At 34.8% G+C, this 16500-nt stretch overlaps 1 protein-coding gene across 3 annotated transcripts in view; it reads right to left on the reverse strand.

Annotated features, from left to right (window-relative positions):
• The window catches only part of ZNF280D (zinc finger protein 280D), a 107118-nt gene that overhangs the window by 13115 nt on the left and 77503 nt on the right, over positions 1-16500 (reverse strand). For all 3 annotated transcript variants that reach the window (XM_012658089.1, XM_012658086.1, XM_012658088.1), the window contains 2 exons: positions 13094-13212; positions 12906-12942 (listed from right to left, as the gene is read on the reverse strand). In XM_012658089.1, coding sequence (XP_012513543.1) covers positions 12906-12942; positions 13094-13212 — 156 coding nt within the window. The remainder of the gene's footprint in view (positions 1-12905; positions 12943-13093; positions 13213-16500) is intronic.

Raw genomic sequence — 16500 nt, forward strand, 5'->3', positions numbered from 1 at the left:
AACTAATAATACAGGATTAATACTTTTAGAAAAGAAGAAAAATTTTCTTACCTTTAATTCTTACTCATTAAAGATACCTGCTGAAATAGTCATCATTTCAAATATTCAATTGCTTTGGTAGACAACAGTGAAATTTGCTAAGCTCAAAGTTCTGAGCTAATGACCTGCCATTAGGTAATTATACTTTCACCCATGAATGTTGCAATAATTCTGTATACAAGAATGTAGTGTAATATTTAGAACAAACCCTATTTAAGATTTCAATGCAAAGAGGACTGAAGCACTGACTGGCGATTGATTTCAACATCATTATTGAACAAGATTGCAATTAAGTAATTTTTCTCTTCTATGGAAACCTGCTGAAATAGATCTTTCTGATATATTTCTAGAAGACAAACCATTCCCTCTAAAGTCAAGTAAATGGCCCTATTTACATTTTTCTACAGGTCATATGACCAATCCAAGGCCACACGCAAATGAATGTTCTGGTTCACTTACAGTAGTATGCTCCTTTGAGGTTTCATTCACACTATAAACATACCAAGGGGGTAGGGAGGTGAGCTGTAAGGGGAAAAATATTCAGATTCATTTGAGCTAGGCCAAATTCCTTTTCTTCCAATAAATTTAAAAGTTTAAAATTTCAATGCTGATTTTTAAAACATAATCTTCAATTTAATAATCTTTGTAAACATTAAAAAAGCTGAAAAGAGGCTGTACAATAAGCCAGTAGTAAAGTTAACCAGTTCTCATGACCTTCCATTTAGCCATTCGGGACTAAATTTAAGATAGTAATTATCACACTAAGAAATAGCAGTAAAACAATTATTGTACCATTTCTGATTATTTGTTCTGAGAAGCATTAATAGATTTCTGTGCAAAATGGGGAACTGAGCTAAACATTTACCAGGTTGCACATACATCAGGTACTGTGTTAAATGTTCCAGTCCAAAGTTAAAAAAGACAGTCTCTCCTCTCAAGCAGTCTGTAGTCAAAAAAACACACTGAAGCAAATATTTAAAGAATTGTGAAAAGTTTTAGAAAAGAGACATCTATATGATGCAATAGCTATACAAAGAACTGCACATAGGGTGGGGAACCTGCAGCCCTCTGATTTCAAGATTGTTCTTTTTTAAGCACCAAATGAGGCAAGAAAAGCTTCATCTTTCTCTGCTGCAGTCCTTTTAATAAAAGGATTTGTTCAGCAAAATTTAGATTCAGTCAAAAGGCCGCACTCAAGGATCCAGAAGGCCACATGTGGCCCCAAGGCCTCAGGTTCTCCAGCCCACTGTCATGCTAAAGTGTTCATGCTAAGAATATTAAGGCTAATAGAAAAGTATGGTCAAATTTGTGCATCAGAAAAAGAAAGGGCAGTACTGGTAGAAGACAAGCTCCAGTCAAGGAGTCCTGTTAAGAGACAGTTAATGATTAGGATCTAGAATTTGTTTTAAAAAAAAAGAGAGAGACAGAGACAGTTAATCACTGTCTCAACTAAAACAGTAGCAGTGTCAATGGAGAAAAGGAAGCCTTAGGGACATGATAACTTAAAACCAACAGAATAGAAGCATCTACTGGATAAAGGTAAATGAGGAGAACAAATATAACCCCCCAAATGTCTGCCTTGAATGGCAAGAGAATAATCAAAATAAGGAACTCAGAGGGGGTAAAAAAGTATATTTTGTGGGGAAAAATCAATTCCATTTTTGACATACTGAATTTGTGCTGCTTGCAGAATATTCATATGGAAATATTTACAACTCAGACCTTCTCACTCTTGTGTATGTCATCCTTATGCACAATTAAAACCATCACTTCTATTCAGGTAACTCCAAAATCAACATCCAGAGCATGACCCCTCCATTTTTATAACTATTTATTATTTTTCAATCAGTTGATAATTCAGTTCAGAAATATAGTATATTAGAGTTAGACGTGAGTCCTAAGAGATTGTATCATTCAACTGCCCCCACCTTCTGGATGAGAAAATATGAGGCCTAAAAATGCTAAAGTAATGAAGCCATTAAGCAATAGAACCAGAATTGTGGGTTTATGTCAAATTTCCACTGCAATGCCTCACAGCATATTCCTTTCCTGCCAATCAGGCTCCCTTATGATCATTCCAGGAAAAGTGAGAAAGCTTGACTGACCTACCTCTAAATGTTTGCTACCCTAAAACATGCTGAGTATCACTGCCAAATTAATCTTACCAAAAGAACAATTTATGCCATTCTTTGTTCAAATGTTCTATTGTCCATACATGATAGAAATACCGCCCCAAGATTGGGAGGCTAAATTATTGTCCCAATGCTATGGCTTTATCAGTTGCTGCCCACTCCTCTGCAGAAAGAAGGTCTTCACAATGAAGCTTAGTCCTATCCAGTTCCTTCGCCAATCATAAGCAAGGCAAGTACATTTGGATCCACAAGTACAAGCAGAGAAGCAATAGTGTAAAGTACTCAGTAGTTTAGTCTCTGGAGACAGATAGCTAGAATTTAAATCGAGGCTTTCCACTTAACAGCTATGTGACTTTGGGCAAATTATTTAACATATACTGTACCACAGTTTTCTCATCTATAAAATCAGGGCAATAATAGTTCATATTTCATAAATCTGTGAGAATTAAATGAGCAAGTAAATGCAAAACATTTTGAAAAGTGTCTGACACATCATATGCGCTCAGTAAATGTTAGCTATCATTACTGCCGGGGGTAGTCTGGAATCAATCTTCCTGCTCAGAATTTACTGTAGCATGTACAACACAGGCTTCTCTTACAACCTAAGTATCTCTACTGTTTTGAGATTCCTCTGCCTTGCTTCTACCACACCCTCAAATACAACACATTAGACATTAATTTTGATTTTTGGTTTACTCCCCTTAGGGGCAGCCCTATTTGCTCTATGAGATCATCTACCCATTTCGAAACACCTGGGTATGCTTTGGTCATCTAAAGTAAGCAAACATAGAGCAGAAAAATCATTCTAGATGGACAGAAGAAAAAACTAGGTAAAGACAGGGAGACAAGGAATCAAAAAGACCAAAATATTTGTGTGTAAAAATGTGAAGATAAAAATAAGACAATCAATGTAGGCAGAAGATTTTAATGCCAGACTAGGGCTCTATTTTGTTATCTTGTTTTGTTGGCAGTATTGAATTACATCCTGGATATTTAACTTATAATCTATAAGCAACTACCCTCAGGACCAAGAAACTGAAAAAATGGCAGTAACCTCAGAATCACTGGTAGAGGTTGGTACCATTTGTCCTCAATGGACTGAAGTTTCATTTATCTTTCCATCTCGCTGGGTATGACATTCTTCCCTGCTTAGCAGATATTAAAAGAAGTCCAAACTGCCAAAACCACCATATCTTGATACACAGGTCCTGTCTACTGACTTGCAATTATATAAGAGGGGCAAATATATTACATCTATTTTGAAAGGGAACAACTATTTTATAATTCCTAAAGATCTGGTTTGAGATATTAATGTCTGGGGTAAGATGAGACAATCTAGGAGCAAGAGCCCCCAATATCTCCAATCCCAATCACATTTCAAAAGTTTAGAGAAGGAAACAAGCCCAAAATGAACGAACAGATCAAATCAGTTTGCTTTTTTAAAAATTTCTGCTAAATTAAATATATGAAATGAAGACACCCTGACCATTCTGAAGACGTAAAACTCTCTAATTTGGATTGTGACCAGAGCCAGTAACTTCTCCAAGTAAGTTCAGAATCTCATAGGAAAATAATGGAATGACCTCTTACATATTCTTTAATGGTAACAGATTCAATGACTAAACATTTTTAACTGGAGTAATATTTTCAAATGTAAGACTTATAAAATGGTTGAATATAGTGATATTTGACTTTGAGAGTAGGTCTAGATTCCCATCTGGTACAGCATTTCACAAAAATCATATAATATGACATATACACGGTATTAGTGACTTAACTGATTATGAAAATCTTGGCTGGGCGCGGTGGCTCACGTCTGTAAACCTAGCTTTTTGGGAGGCTGAGGCGGGAGGATAGCTGCAGCTCAGGGGTTCAACACCAGACTAAGCACAGTGAGACCCCATCTCTATACCCTAGAAATAAGAAACAAAAAAACACACAAAAAAATACAAAAAACCCCACAAAACCCAGCCAGGCGTTGTGGTGCACGCCTGTAGTCCCAGCTACCTGGGAGGCTGAGGCAGAGGATCGCTCAAAGCCCAGGACCTGTAGCTTGTGGTGACTACAATCCCTGGGCTTTCACAAGGGACACCGAGTGACACTCTGTCTCAACAACAACAACAACAACAAAAAAAAAAAACAGGAAAAAAAAAAAAGAGAGAAAGAAAATCAATTGACTGGGTGGCTCTGTGAAAAATGTGGATTCAGTGTCTACATTTCTGGTTCCCTTATTCTGTAATTACCTTGGTGGCATGAACCATATCTATGTTTCCATTTCCAATACCTGACACAGAGTGTTGTGCACGTAAAGTAGGGTATCAATGTTCAGCATCAAGGAATACATGGAAGGGTTGTCTATATATACTATGGAAGAGCCATGTAGTTAGTATCAGTGCCAAGTATAAAACTCAGTATCTCTTTTATCCACTCTGAAATAAGAGGGAGGAACTCACAGTTTCAAGAAAAGTCGGTTTTCCATTTTCATTTCTTCCCAGTACTCTTTAAATTAGAGGGACTTAATAAAGTATAACACACATTTTCATCATATATTATATACAACATATTATATTGTATACATATTGTATTCATGCTGCATCTCTTTTAAATCTTCAAAACAAAGATTATTTTCAATACTATTTTGTAGGTGAAGAACTGAGGTGACTTTACCATAAAGTTAGTGAGACAGCTGGGTCCTGAACTTTTGACAATTCTGATTCCAGTCAATGCCCTTTCCATTGTATTTTGCTTAGAACAAACTTGAAAGTCACTCAGAAAACTAAATGAACTTTTAAAATCACTTGAAATTGTGGCTTTTGGAACATTTGAACATTTGATTCAATAAAAAAAAAAAACCAGAAAACTGGCTAAGTAGCCTAGTTTCAGTCATTATGAATTTACCATGGATTCTTATGCTCTGAAGATGTGCTACAGGGAATTATCTATTCTCAACTTTTTGTTAAGAAAAAGAACCTTACAAAATTCAAAGCTTTACTTCTATTCTATGTTATAATTAATTTATCCAGGCAGATATACTGGAAAGGATAGAGGAGGGGGGAAATGGAGATAAGAGGGAAACAGAAGAGAGCAGTTTCATGATTGAGTTACGACATCTCTAACATCTGAGAAAGGCAAGTTTTTAAAAAATCATTTCAAAGTTCTACAAAAGAAACTGCTACATGACTATTGCTAACTAGTGCAATTATACATTTTCATAAGTAGTACTGAATAAGTAGCCAAGATTTCTGGAAATAAATGCCTGGTAGTAATTAATCAGAAGTTTTTTTTAAAAAAGGGATTCTTCTCTAAGAAGAGAAGCTAATAAGTAAGCTAAAAAGAATGTTTTCCTTTTAAACAGAGAGGATTCTGTATTAGTTTTCAACAGGGCAGTGTTGGTTCATAGCCTTTAGATAGGAAAAGCCAGAATTACACTCGATTCTGACATTAGATTCAATTAAAGCACTGTAATAAGATGCCATCCACCCAGCAGTCTGGAGGAATGTACTACAAGACCTGTGGAACTCTTTTAAAAAAAATTATGAATAACCACAATGAAGATGTATTGCTACTAAAACACTCAATAATGAGAAGATTCCACTGATAAGTAGTTCCCAAGGCCTCCTGTCATTAGGAAGTAGTGGTAATAACAGTAGTAACAGCAGTAATAACAGCTGGAGCAGCAGCAGTAACAATAGTAGCGGTAGTAGTAGCAGCAGCGGCTGGAACAGCAGTGACAATAACCATGTGCATTTATTGAGTGCCTACTTTGTGTAAGGCCAGTGCCAAGTAATTTAAATATTTAGCTAAATTAATGTATTTAAATTAATACTTTAACTAATCAATTTTGATACATTATCTCTATTTCTTACTGCTACCCTGCAAGAAATTATTATGTATTTTTTCAGTGATGAGGAAGCTGAGGTTGACAAGATTAAGTAATTTATTCAAGGCTACAGAGCTGGTTAGACACAAAACTAGTAAACCTTGGACTACCTTATTTCAAAGCTGCACTCCTTCCACAACGCCATACTTCACAGTGGTATGAATAAACAGACATTTTTTTCAGTGCAGAAGATTAAAAACAGTAGGATCCTATATTTTAATAAATGACATAGAAAAGGAGATGTATAGTAGCCTCCCCAAGGTTGCAGATGACAGTAAGCTTTTCCAGAGGGGGTCAAATACTGAAGTGACAAGAGCGAGACTCCAGAAGGATCTCAAAATCAGAGAAGTGGGCTGAAAGTATGAGATGAACCATAATGTAGTCAAGCATAAGGCAGTCTAATGTAGGGGGAAATATGGATACTATTTACAAAAGACAGTTATGGCTAAAATGAACCTAGAAGTATTCACAGACATTTCCTAAAAATGTAAGTTTAGTGAGCTTTATACACCAAAAATCTAAAGGTATGACTAATATGTGATACAACAATAACTCAAAGATATACTGGAAAGAAAAGAAAGTTAACAGAACTGATTTGTATGGCAAAGTAAGAGTAAAAAACAGGCTGAAGTTTAGAGTAATTCCATCTAAACAAAATGTGGGCAGAAATAAAATCATGAAGAGTAGTAGTATAATAATAACTTTATACTTGTATAGTCCTTCCTATGTGCTGATTATTTTCCAAATACTATCTGCACATATTAACTCCTTTAATTCCTTGAACATCTTACGAGTAGGTTTTTTTGTAATCTGCATTTTACAAATGAAGAATTGGGACACAGAGGTCAGGTAACCTACCCAAAGTCACACATACCTAGTAAGGAGCAGGGCAGAATGCCAAACCAGGCCATCAGCTGCAGAGCCTGTGCTCTTTACCCACTCTACCATGCTGTTCCAGGAAGGGTCTGAGGGAGCATAATGTGCAGCTGGGTATCAAATCTCCTAATCTCAGTATGAAGGAAGACCACCTGAAGCCATTTAAGGAGGAAGTAAAACTTCATAAAGTAAGAAACTTAACAGATAATAAAAGGCTCGAACAGTAATAGTCTCAAGAAAAGTAGGTAAGTGGGTAGATTGATAAGCTAAGCATAAGGAGTTACAGAGAGAAGCTAGAAATAATTATGAGAGAGTCTTAAGCTTATTAGTGTGAAATCATGTTAGGTGACCATACTCTCCAATAAAAATATCCCTTGCTGCTAGAATTCAAGGCAGAATAGGCTAATAACTGGTCTGTCTCTGTTATGTATTTCTTAGAGTTTACAAACATAATAATGAGAATACCATTTTTCCTAACATAATTTCTAAAAATATAAAAATGTACTTGCTGGAATCTACTAATAGCTATAAACTCTACCTTACAAATGATTGATGAACATGAATGAAATGTCTAGCTCTTTGACGTCAATACTCTACATAACTTTTATTTTCCAATTAAGAAAATATGAATAATGATAAATCTAGATCAGCATTATACACACTATTCTATGGAGATTAATGTCAAGAAGTTAATAAGTATTGGAAGAAAAAAATTCTAAGATCAAATCAAAATTCTTAGATATTCACAGGCCACATACAGCATGAAAAAATCCCATGTTAAAGAATCTGTTCAATTTGCATTTCGTAAACTTAGTTGACCATGGAAACTTTTTCCCCTAGACCATTTATAAATTATGGACATTAGTTCTACAGTACAGAATTTGGGAAGCACTGACCTAGTTAACTTCTTTTACAGAAATCCAAGAGAATTACTTTTACAAAGGTACATGTAGAGAATTAAACATGCATGACTAGGAGTAACGTGAGCATTTAATTTTCTCAAGGTCGAGTCATTGTTTCTGCTACTGGAGTTTTGTGGCATTCTAAATTCATCTTCTCACAAGAATAAATTATGATATTTAGGTACAACCAATATAGAATAACAGAACCCCACAATCCTAGAACAAGTTAGCACCTAAATTTTACAAATAGGGTCACTGAGGCTCCAAGAACACTACCACTCCCCTGGTTTTCCTCCCACATCACTGCCCACACTCTCTTAGGTTCCTTTATCAATACCTTCTCCTCTCCCTAAACTCTCAATGTATGATTCCCCAGAGCTCACACTGTGGATCTTGCCCCTTATCTACCTCTACTATATGTATGCCTGGTGATCCCATGACTTTTTTTAAATTAAATTTTTATTTTGGGACAATTATAGATTCACATGCAGTTGTAAGGAATACTATAGAGAGATCCCATGTACTCTCTGCCCAGTTTCCCCAATAACAACTTCTTGCCAAACTGCAGTACATTATCACAACCAGAATATTAACAGTGATATAACACACCAATCTTATTCAGATTTCCCTAGTTTTACCTGTATTCATTCTCATGTCATTTTAAAATATTAAATAATACTTACAGCCTAGAACACTCCCCCTAAACTCATACAAGCAAATGACTATAACATTTCCACTTGGATATGTATCTCAAACTAAAACATGTCCCAAATCAAAATTCTCATCCTCCCTACCAAATCTACTCCTCCCATAGTCTTCTCTATCTCAGTTAATATCAATGCCATCTTTCCAGTTGTTCAGACTATTACCTATGGAGTCATCCTCAACACTTTCTCATGTTTCACATCCAAACTATCAAAAATTCAAAATATATCCAAAATCAAACCACTTATTACCTATACTGCTAGCATCCTAGCCTAAGTCCCCATCATCTCCTACCTGGATTATTACAATAGTCCTCTAACCGATCACCCTAATTCTGCCCTTGGTCTTCCATAGCTATTCTCAAGACAGCAGCTAGAGTGATACAGACACTATTCTATATTTGGGGCTTTGTTTATTTTAGTTTTTATTGCGATATCCTCTATTCAAAATCCTCTAATGACTTCCCATCTCAGAGTAAAAGCCAAATTCCTTATAATGGTCCACAAGGTTCTACACTACGTGGCCCACATTACCTCACAAGCCCCACCTCCTACTATTCTCCTTCTTGTTCACTCCATTGCATCCAAATCAGTCTCCCTGCAGTTCCTTAAATCAAAAATGATCCTGCTTCAAGGAATTTGCATTAGCTATTCCTTCTCCCTGGAATGCTCTTTTGATATATACCCAAGTGCCTTACTTCTTTGCCTCCTTCTTGTCTTTACTCAAATGTCATCTCTCAATGAGGCCTTCCCTGACCACCAAATTCAAAATGGCAGCCTCCCAACTCCTACCCCATACTTCTTAATCCTCCTTCCCTACTTCGTTTTTCTCTGTGGTATTGATCATCACCTAACATATTATATATTTTATTTTCTTTCTATTGTCTATTTTTCACCACTAAAATGTAAGCACCATGAGGGCAGAGATTGCACTCCATTTTTCTAGCACCTAGAACAGTACCAGACACAAAGTATAATATATGCTCAGGAAATATTTGCTGAGTAAATAAATGAGGCCCAAAGAGGCGAGATGTTTTGCCAAAATATGACAAAAATAGGGCAAGAATCTGCAGTTTAAGAGTCATTTTTCTAAGAATTGTGATGGACTCAAACTAAACCAATCACGGTTATTTGGTGGTAACCAAAAAGCACACATGCATAAAATAGCTATTTCTGACCAGGTGAATAAATTAGAATAACCTGATGATAGGAGGGATTAGACTCAAGCTAAAACTCATTAGCACCAAACTGGAATTCAACTAACTGCCCATAATAAGCAAGTTTTGTACTAACTATCAAGTATTTTATTTAACCCAATTTTTCAAAAACGAAGTTACAAGTCACAGACTTTAAGAGTTCATGCTTTGGGCCGGGCGCGGTGGCTGACGCCTGTAATCCTAGCTCTCTGGGAGGCCGAGGCGGGCAGATTGTTTGAGCTCAGGAGTTCGAAACCAGCCTGGGCAAGAGCGAGACCCCGTCTCTACTAAAAATAGAAAGAAATTAATTGGACAACTAAAAATATATAGAAAAAATTAGCCGGGCACGGTGGCGCATGCCTGTAGTCCCAGCTACTCCGGAGGCTGAGGCAGAAGGATTGCTTGAGCCCAGGAGTTTGAGGTTGCCGTGAGCTAGGCTGATGCCACGGCACTCACTCTAGCCAGGGCAACAGAGTGAGACTCTGTCTCCAAAAAAAAAAAAAAAAAAAAAGGAGTTCATGCTTTAAGAACTTGGTACACATTATGAAAAATAGAATCCTATGTAAAAACACAAAGCAGTACAGTCATCTCTTGGTATCCACAGGGGATTGGTTCCAGGACTACTCCCACCCCCGCCCCACCCCACACATCCTCCCACACTAGATTACTGAACTAATATAATGTAAATGCTATGTAAATAATTATTATACTGTAGTTTTATTTGTATTTTTATTGTTGTATTGTTATTTTTTATTGTTTTAATTTTCTGAATATTTTTGATTTGTGGTTGCCTGAATCTGAGGATACAAAATACAAGGATATGTTGGGCCGACTGTACTCCTATACTGCTAATGTTAAAGATGGAAAGAAGTTGCTATTTCTTGGCAAAATTTTTAAAAATTGGGTAGAAAGAAGGCAGATAACAAAAACTCCTAGAGACAGATAAGGAAAAAAAGACTAGTATATCACTAAGTCCACTACTAAAGAGCAAGCCACTTTTGGAGATTTTAGAAAATTTTCCATTTACAATACAAAATTACTTTGGAAATGTAAAATTAATAGATTCAACTTTTTGATTATTAATTGCAAGGAACACATTACATAATAAGTGGTCATATAAACTGGCTTTAAATTTGTTTCAAAATACAAATTAAAAAGTTCTGATTCTAGAGTAAAAAACCACAATTGAGTCATTATTTCAGAGCCTGCCTACCCTTATGGATTAAGACCACAAAAGGCATTTTGCTAGTCTTTAAAATTTGAGAAATTAGTATGGTATAAATAGTAACATTTTAATTGTGCTAGAAGAAAAAATGCAAGGTCTACTAAATCAATATAGTTCTCTGTCTGCAGGCCAAGTAACAAGGCTTCCCTATGACAATTAAAGCAATGCTCCTATTTATAAGATAATATCTATAGCTTTTATTCATTAGCAAATAATTCCTGAGGCACTTTACAATTTTTTATTAAAAGAAAATAATAGTGTCAAAATGTTTAGATCTATATTTAATGTAACTAACATAAACAAATGCCCAATTTAAAATATATATAGGAAAGAAACACATGCATTATTGGTTACCACATATTTTTTTTTAATATGTTACCTTTACCGAAAGGAACTACATTAATAGCCAAATAGATTACACACTAGACGTACAAATATATAACTTTAAAATTTGTTTTTAAGGTCTGCAAAAGAAAGTTTTGCCAATTCTTTACACCTCAGAACTCACAATTAAGATTATAATAATAATCCTGATAGGACAGAGGATATAATAATGTCTAATGATCTGAGTAACAGCCAAATTAAAAAGCTACAAATAATAGGCAGCTATATGAAATATGTAGAGAATTCTAAGGAATCTCTTCGAGTTCTTAACAAAACAAAGCAAACACTAAACAAATTTTAAAGAAAAGAATATAAAAACAGACATCATAAAATAGACATCAATAAATTTGGAGAACATAAAACCAAGCTATTAAAATTAAATTAAAATTTTTAAAAATCAAAATCTGAGAATTGCTATTGTTGAAAAATTATGGAGTTAATACTGCTTAATATATATTAAATATCAGTAAAAATAATTGCAATTTTGGAACATAATGGTAGAGCCCTGTTGTTCCAAGGATACGAAAGTAGCCATGGTTTCCTAACAACCAGAATTTTTATATTCCTTGGACTGCATTCATGCCAGAGAAAGATTTAAGGGCAGCAGCCAAAATGACTAAACTTCAACTTGAATGTTGAAGCACTGATTTGATGGGCTTTTCTTGGTCATAAATGATTCATAAGCTTAAGGTCATGAGCCAAAGCCCCCAGTGGGAAGTGTGCTCAATTTGGTGGGCCTTGAGGCCATCTCTGGCCAAATCAGCATCAGCCTTATGGGAGGCCAGCCATGAAGGAAGGGAGTCTCCCCAAGATCTGATTTCTTGAGGCCACAACCTAGAGCAGGCCCCACAGTCAAATTATTCACATTCCTTGGAAAGAGAGAACAGGCATCAGTTGTGTCCATCGAAGGGGGACACTGTCCAGGTGTACCCTGGACATTTTTTGAAATCTCTGGGCTGCTTCTGCATCTGAAAAATAAGAAAAATAGCACAATGACAGACAACGAATGAGGAAAAAGACAATCATCTGGCCTAAAAACTTAAGACTTATAAGAAATTAAGAAAGCAAACAAAACAGACAAAAAGACAAACAGCCATATCATTTGGAATGTATTATTCTTAAGGCAAGTACAGCAGAGAAACACACAAATTATTTTAAGCAATGTAAGAAAAGACCATAGCAACGAAAGTTATTTTTAGAGAGCACCAACTGGAGAAAAAACTATATATTAAGATATGTCAACCTGACACAAAGATAAGGTGGAATAAGAATCTAGTCCCATTTGAAGGCTGAAAAGAGCTAAATAATGAGAGCTAGTGTTATGAACTTGGCTGCTCAACTGCCTTTGTGTAAGAAAACATCTCAGAACTTTGAACTTAGGAAATTCCAACTTGTCTTGCACCAGGTCATGAGCTCCATAGAGCAGGAACCTATTTCAACAAGCAGCTTTAAAAAAAAAACAAAAAACAAAATACTTTAATATTTTTCATTGCTACTAATGATACATTTAAAATGCAATAGTGCTAATCCATCAAAGTAAAATGCACTGAATAAAAATCAAACTTACTCAGAAAGGTGTTCAGAAGTTGGGATACAAACAGAAACTGAAATTAGAAGAGAAGTTTTATATTTACAACAGCATATGAAATATCATGAGTGAGAATAATGATTCAGTAAAGAACCCATATTTTGGTTAACAAAAAAATACTGGAATAAATATAAAAAATCCAAAATAGCACAGTTATATATACATACCTTTCTCTAGTACAACTTGGCAAGTATGAGTTTCATGTTGACTTAAGTGTGTAGCCATATTATCTAAGCCAGAAACATCAGTTACGAAATCACAATTAAGGCACACTAGAGTAATGCCCCTATAAAAAAAAAGAGAAAGCAAACAGCATAAAATGTTTTTATCTTTTATGAAAATCCATAAAGTTCAATGATTATTTTTCCATGATCTTCTTTTTGTGTCACACTGTAATTTCCTGTATTTGTTCTATAAATTTGATACAACTGAAATGATTCTCTAGAAAATGACATAGCCATGTACAAATCATGCTACCATTTATTTATGAAAAGTATTTGTTTTATAAACTTTTACCTTCCATACCAATTGATAAAAGCTAGGAGTCAAAAGACCTACAGCCAACGTTGGCTCCACAAACAACCTGTGTAACTTAGGCAAGTCACATTTTGTTTGTCCCTCTGCCCATCTGCAAAGTGAGGATATAGCATTCATTCGCTCAAAAGATATTTACTGAGGGTGTCTTTATATCTATACTATACTACTAGGTATTGTGAATATAATGGTGAACAAAAAAAAAGTATAGTCTGTGCTCTAAAGGAGCTTACAATATAGTGTTTTATTTAGTTGAGGATAAAATTAGGAGTGAAACATGAAGACTTTAAGAATAGATCATGTTATAGCTGCCATCAGTTGTATTCTACGTGCCAAGGGTTTTCCCATATGTTTCATTTGATCCTCACTACAACCATCCAAGATTGGTATTATCATTTAATATTGAACTAACCAAAGTAGTTAATCAAATACCGAAGTCCACAAGTTTCTCATCACCCTAGCAATGTGAACTAGCCTACCTACCAGTATACTTATTCCCTTTAACAAAACTTGACTGTGTGCTACAGTTCTTAAATGAAATACATAATGATTAGAAACTTTCAGAGAGGTTAGGAAACAATTCCAATAGTCATCAATACTTTTTGTTGAGTACAAGAATAGTTTTTATACTCATTGGATCAAATTGTTTAGCATTTGCTATTTGAAGTATTTAAACATAATTGGCATAAAGTAAGAGATGCTGGCCTTAAGATTCTAATTTAAAATGCATTCAGACTTGTGATTTTTGTTGAAAGGTATTTTGAAATATTATTAAGCCAGTGAAAATACTGAAATGTTTCAGAGAACTTAGAAAGCCACTATATGTTTAATTTCTTATAAGAGTTAAACACTTAGAAGTTTGTTGGGTCAAGCGATCTAAGGGCTGTTTAAAAGAATATCAGATACAGTAAATGTATAAATGATGTTAAGTTGTTTAAAGTAATTTGAATTGTAAATGGAACTTTGAAAAAATTTGGTCTGTTCAACTTAAATGAACTTTTTCATACATTAATTAAACATCTCCTTGAAAGTGACTATTAAAAGTACTAGATTTCTAAAGGGAGTATCTGTAAGTTAATCTTAAAAGCTTAAGGACAGTTAAAATTTAAAATACTTGCCTTAAATAACTAACCATAGTCTTTTCTGTGAACAACTGCCCTCACAAACACTAAAAATAGTTTCATTGGTAAGTGATAGGCTACATGCCTCTATTATTAGACATAGTTAATTGGACAAGGGGTCCAAGTCAAGCCTTCTCTTAAACAGAGATTTCTAACTGGGAGTTTGAATCAAATTTCTTGATCTGGGAAAATGTGGGAGGCTGGGAATGTAATGTTTGGGTCATTAATAAAGAAAATTAGTTTATATTAAGAAAAGAGAAAGAAACGAAAGTTCAGAGAAAATAAGAAAGACAATATTATATTGCTCAGTAGGTCAAACTAGAGAGAAATCATGTTAGTTCCTGATGACTTTCTGCTTCCCTTATCTGTTCTGGATGTACCTCTCCCTCTTAGGGGTCCATGAGCTTCTTTGGAATCCCTATAATAAGTTATTTTTTCATGGGTGAAATAAAACTTGATCATGTAATGTGATTGTTGTTATTATCAGTTTATTAACAATGCATAAATGGGGGGGAGGGCAACATATGTAACTTAAACATCTGTACCCCCGTAATATGCTGAAATAAAAACAAACAAAAAACAATGCATAAATATATTTTTGAAGTTCATCACATAGTATAAATTTAAGTGTTTTATCAGGATATGAATACAAACAAATAGCATACCTTAGACTGACTTCTCCCTTGAAGCTCTAGTCCAACAGCAGGCTATGTATTTACACCTAGATGTCACACTGGTACATCAAAACTGACCCTCATAAAACTAAAATCACAATACTTCCTCCTAAAATGAACTCCACCTGATTCATCGTTCTTATGATGCTATTTCTCTTGATACTAAAGCTCAAACTACAGTTACCTCTGATCTCTCCTTCCTTAGAACATTTAATGTCAAGTATGTTGTAATACTAGCAATTTATTACTTACTCTGTGTCGTTTATTTTTAGACATATCACCTCATCTAAACCTTATAACAACCCAAAGAGGTAGACGTCAATAATTATCACCTTTTTATAAAAGACAAGAGTTAACTTAGTAATCTTTCCAAAACATAGACCTAGTAAAGGTCAGGATCAGGTCTGAAATTGAGTACTTTGATTCCAGAGTCCATATTACATCACAAATATGATGTAATACTACCTTACCACCCTAACTCAGGTCCTTACTCAATCATTCATAACTGCCACAATAGTCCTAATCTATATGATTCGTGCATCTACAAAATACCTTGCATGCCCATGAATTCAACCTTGCTTCAGTTATCGCTTGATTCTATACAAAACATTAATGATTCTCCAATGCCCTCTGAATTAAGTCCAAATACATAAGCCTCATTTTCAATGATTTAAAATCTGGCTCTAAGCTCAAAACTATTGTCCCAGACTCCAATTTTATTACTATTATATGAAATTTGTGCTCTATCCATCTACTACTAGCCATCCCCTCTGTATGCCTTCTACTTTTCATTTCTGCACCTTTATTTGTGCTATTTCTTCCAACTGGGATGTCTCCATGTCTCTTCTATCAGTAGAAACAAGAACCATCCTTTAAAGCGAAGTTAACACCTATCCAGATCATTCCAAGTAATCTCTCTTCTCTCTGAAATAACTTTCATTGTACTTATTAAAATTCATAGTTATTTATGTTCACACCTTAACTCCAATCCAGTAAACTGTACATTCCCTGAAGAGTTGGTTCCAACACTGTTTATTCACTGTCATCTTTATAGGACATGCTACATTATGTATATGACAGACACACAATAGCTACAAAATGAATATTCCATTTCAATTAGAATACAATACAAAAAGGCAATTCCTTTTACAATAGCCTCAAAGAAAATTAAATATCTAGGAATATATTTAACGGAAGATGTAAGAGACTTATACAGGGAGAACTACGAAACACTAAAAAAAGAAA

Source organism: Propithecus coquereli, unplaced genomic scaffold, assembly GCF_000956105.1.
Source record: "Propithecus coquereli isolate 6110/MARCELLA unplaced genomic scaffold, Pcoq_1.0 Scaffold57, whole genome shotgun sequence".
NCBI classification, from domain to species: domain Eukaryota; kingdom Metazoa; phylum Chordata; class Mammalia; order Primates; family Indriidae; genus Propithecus; species Propithecus coquereli.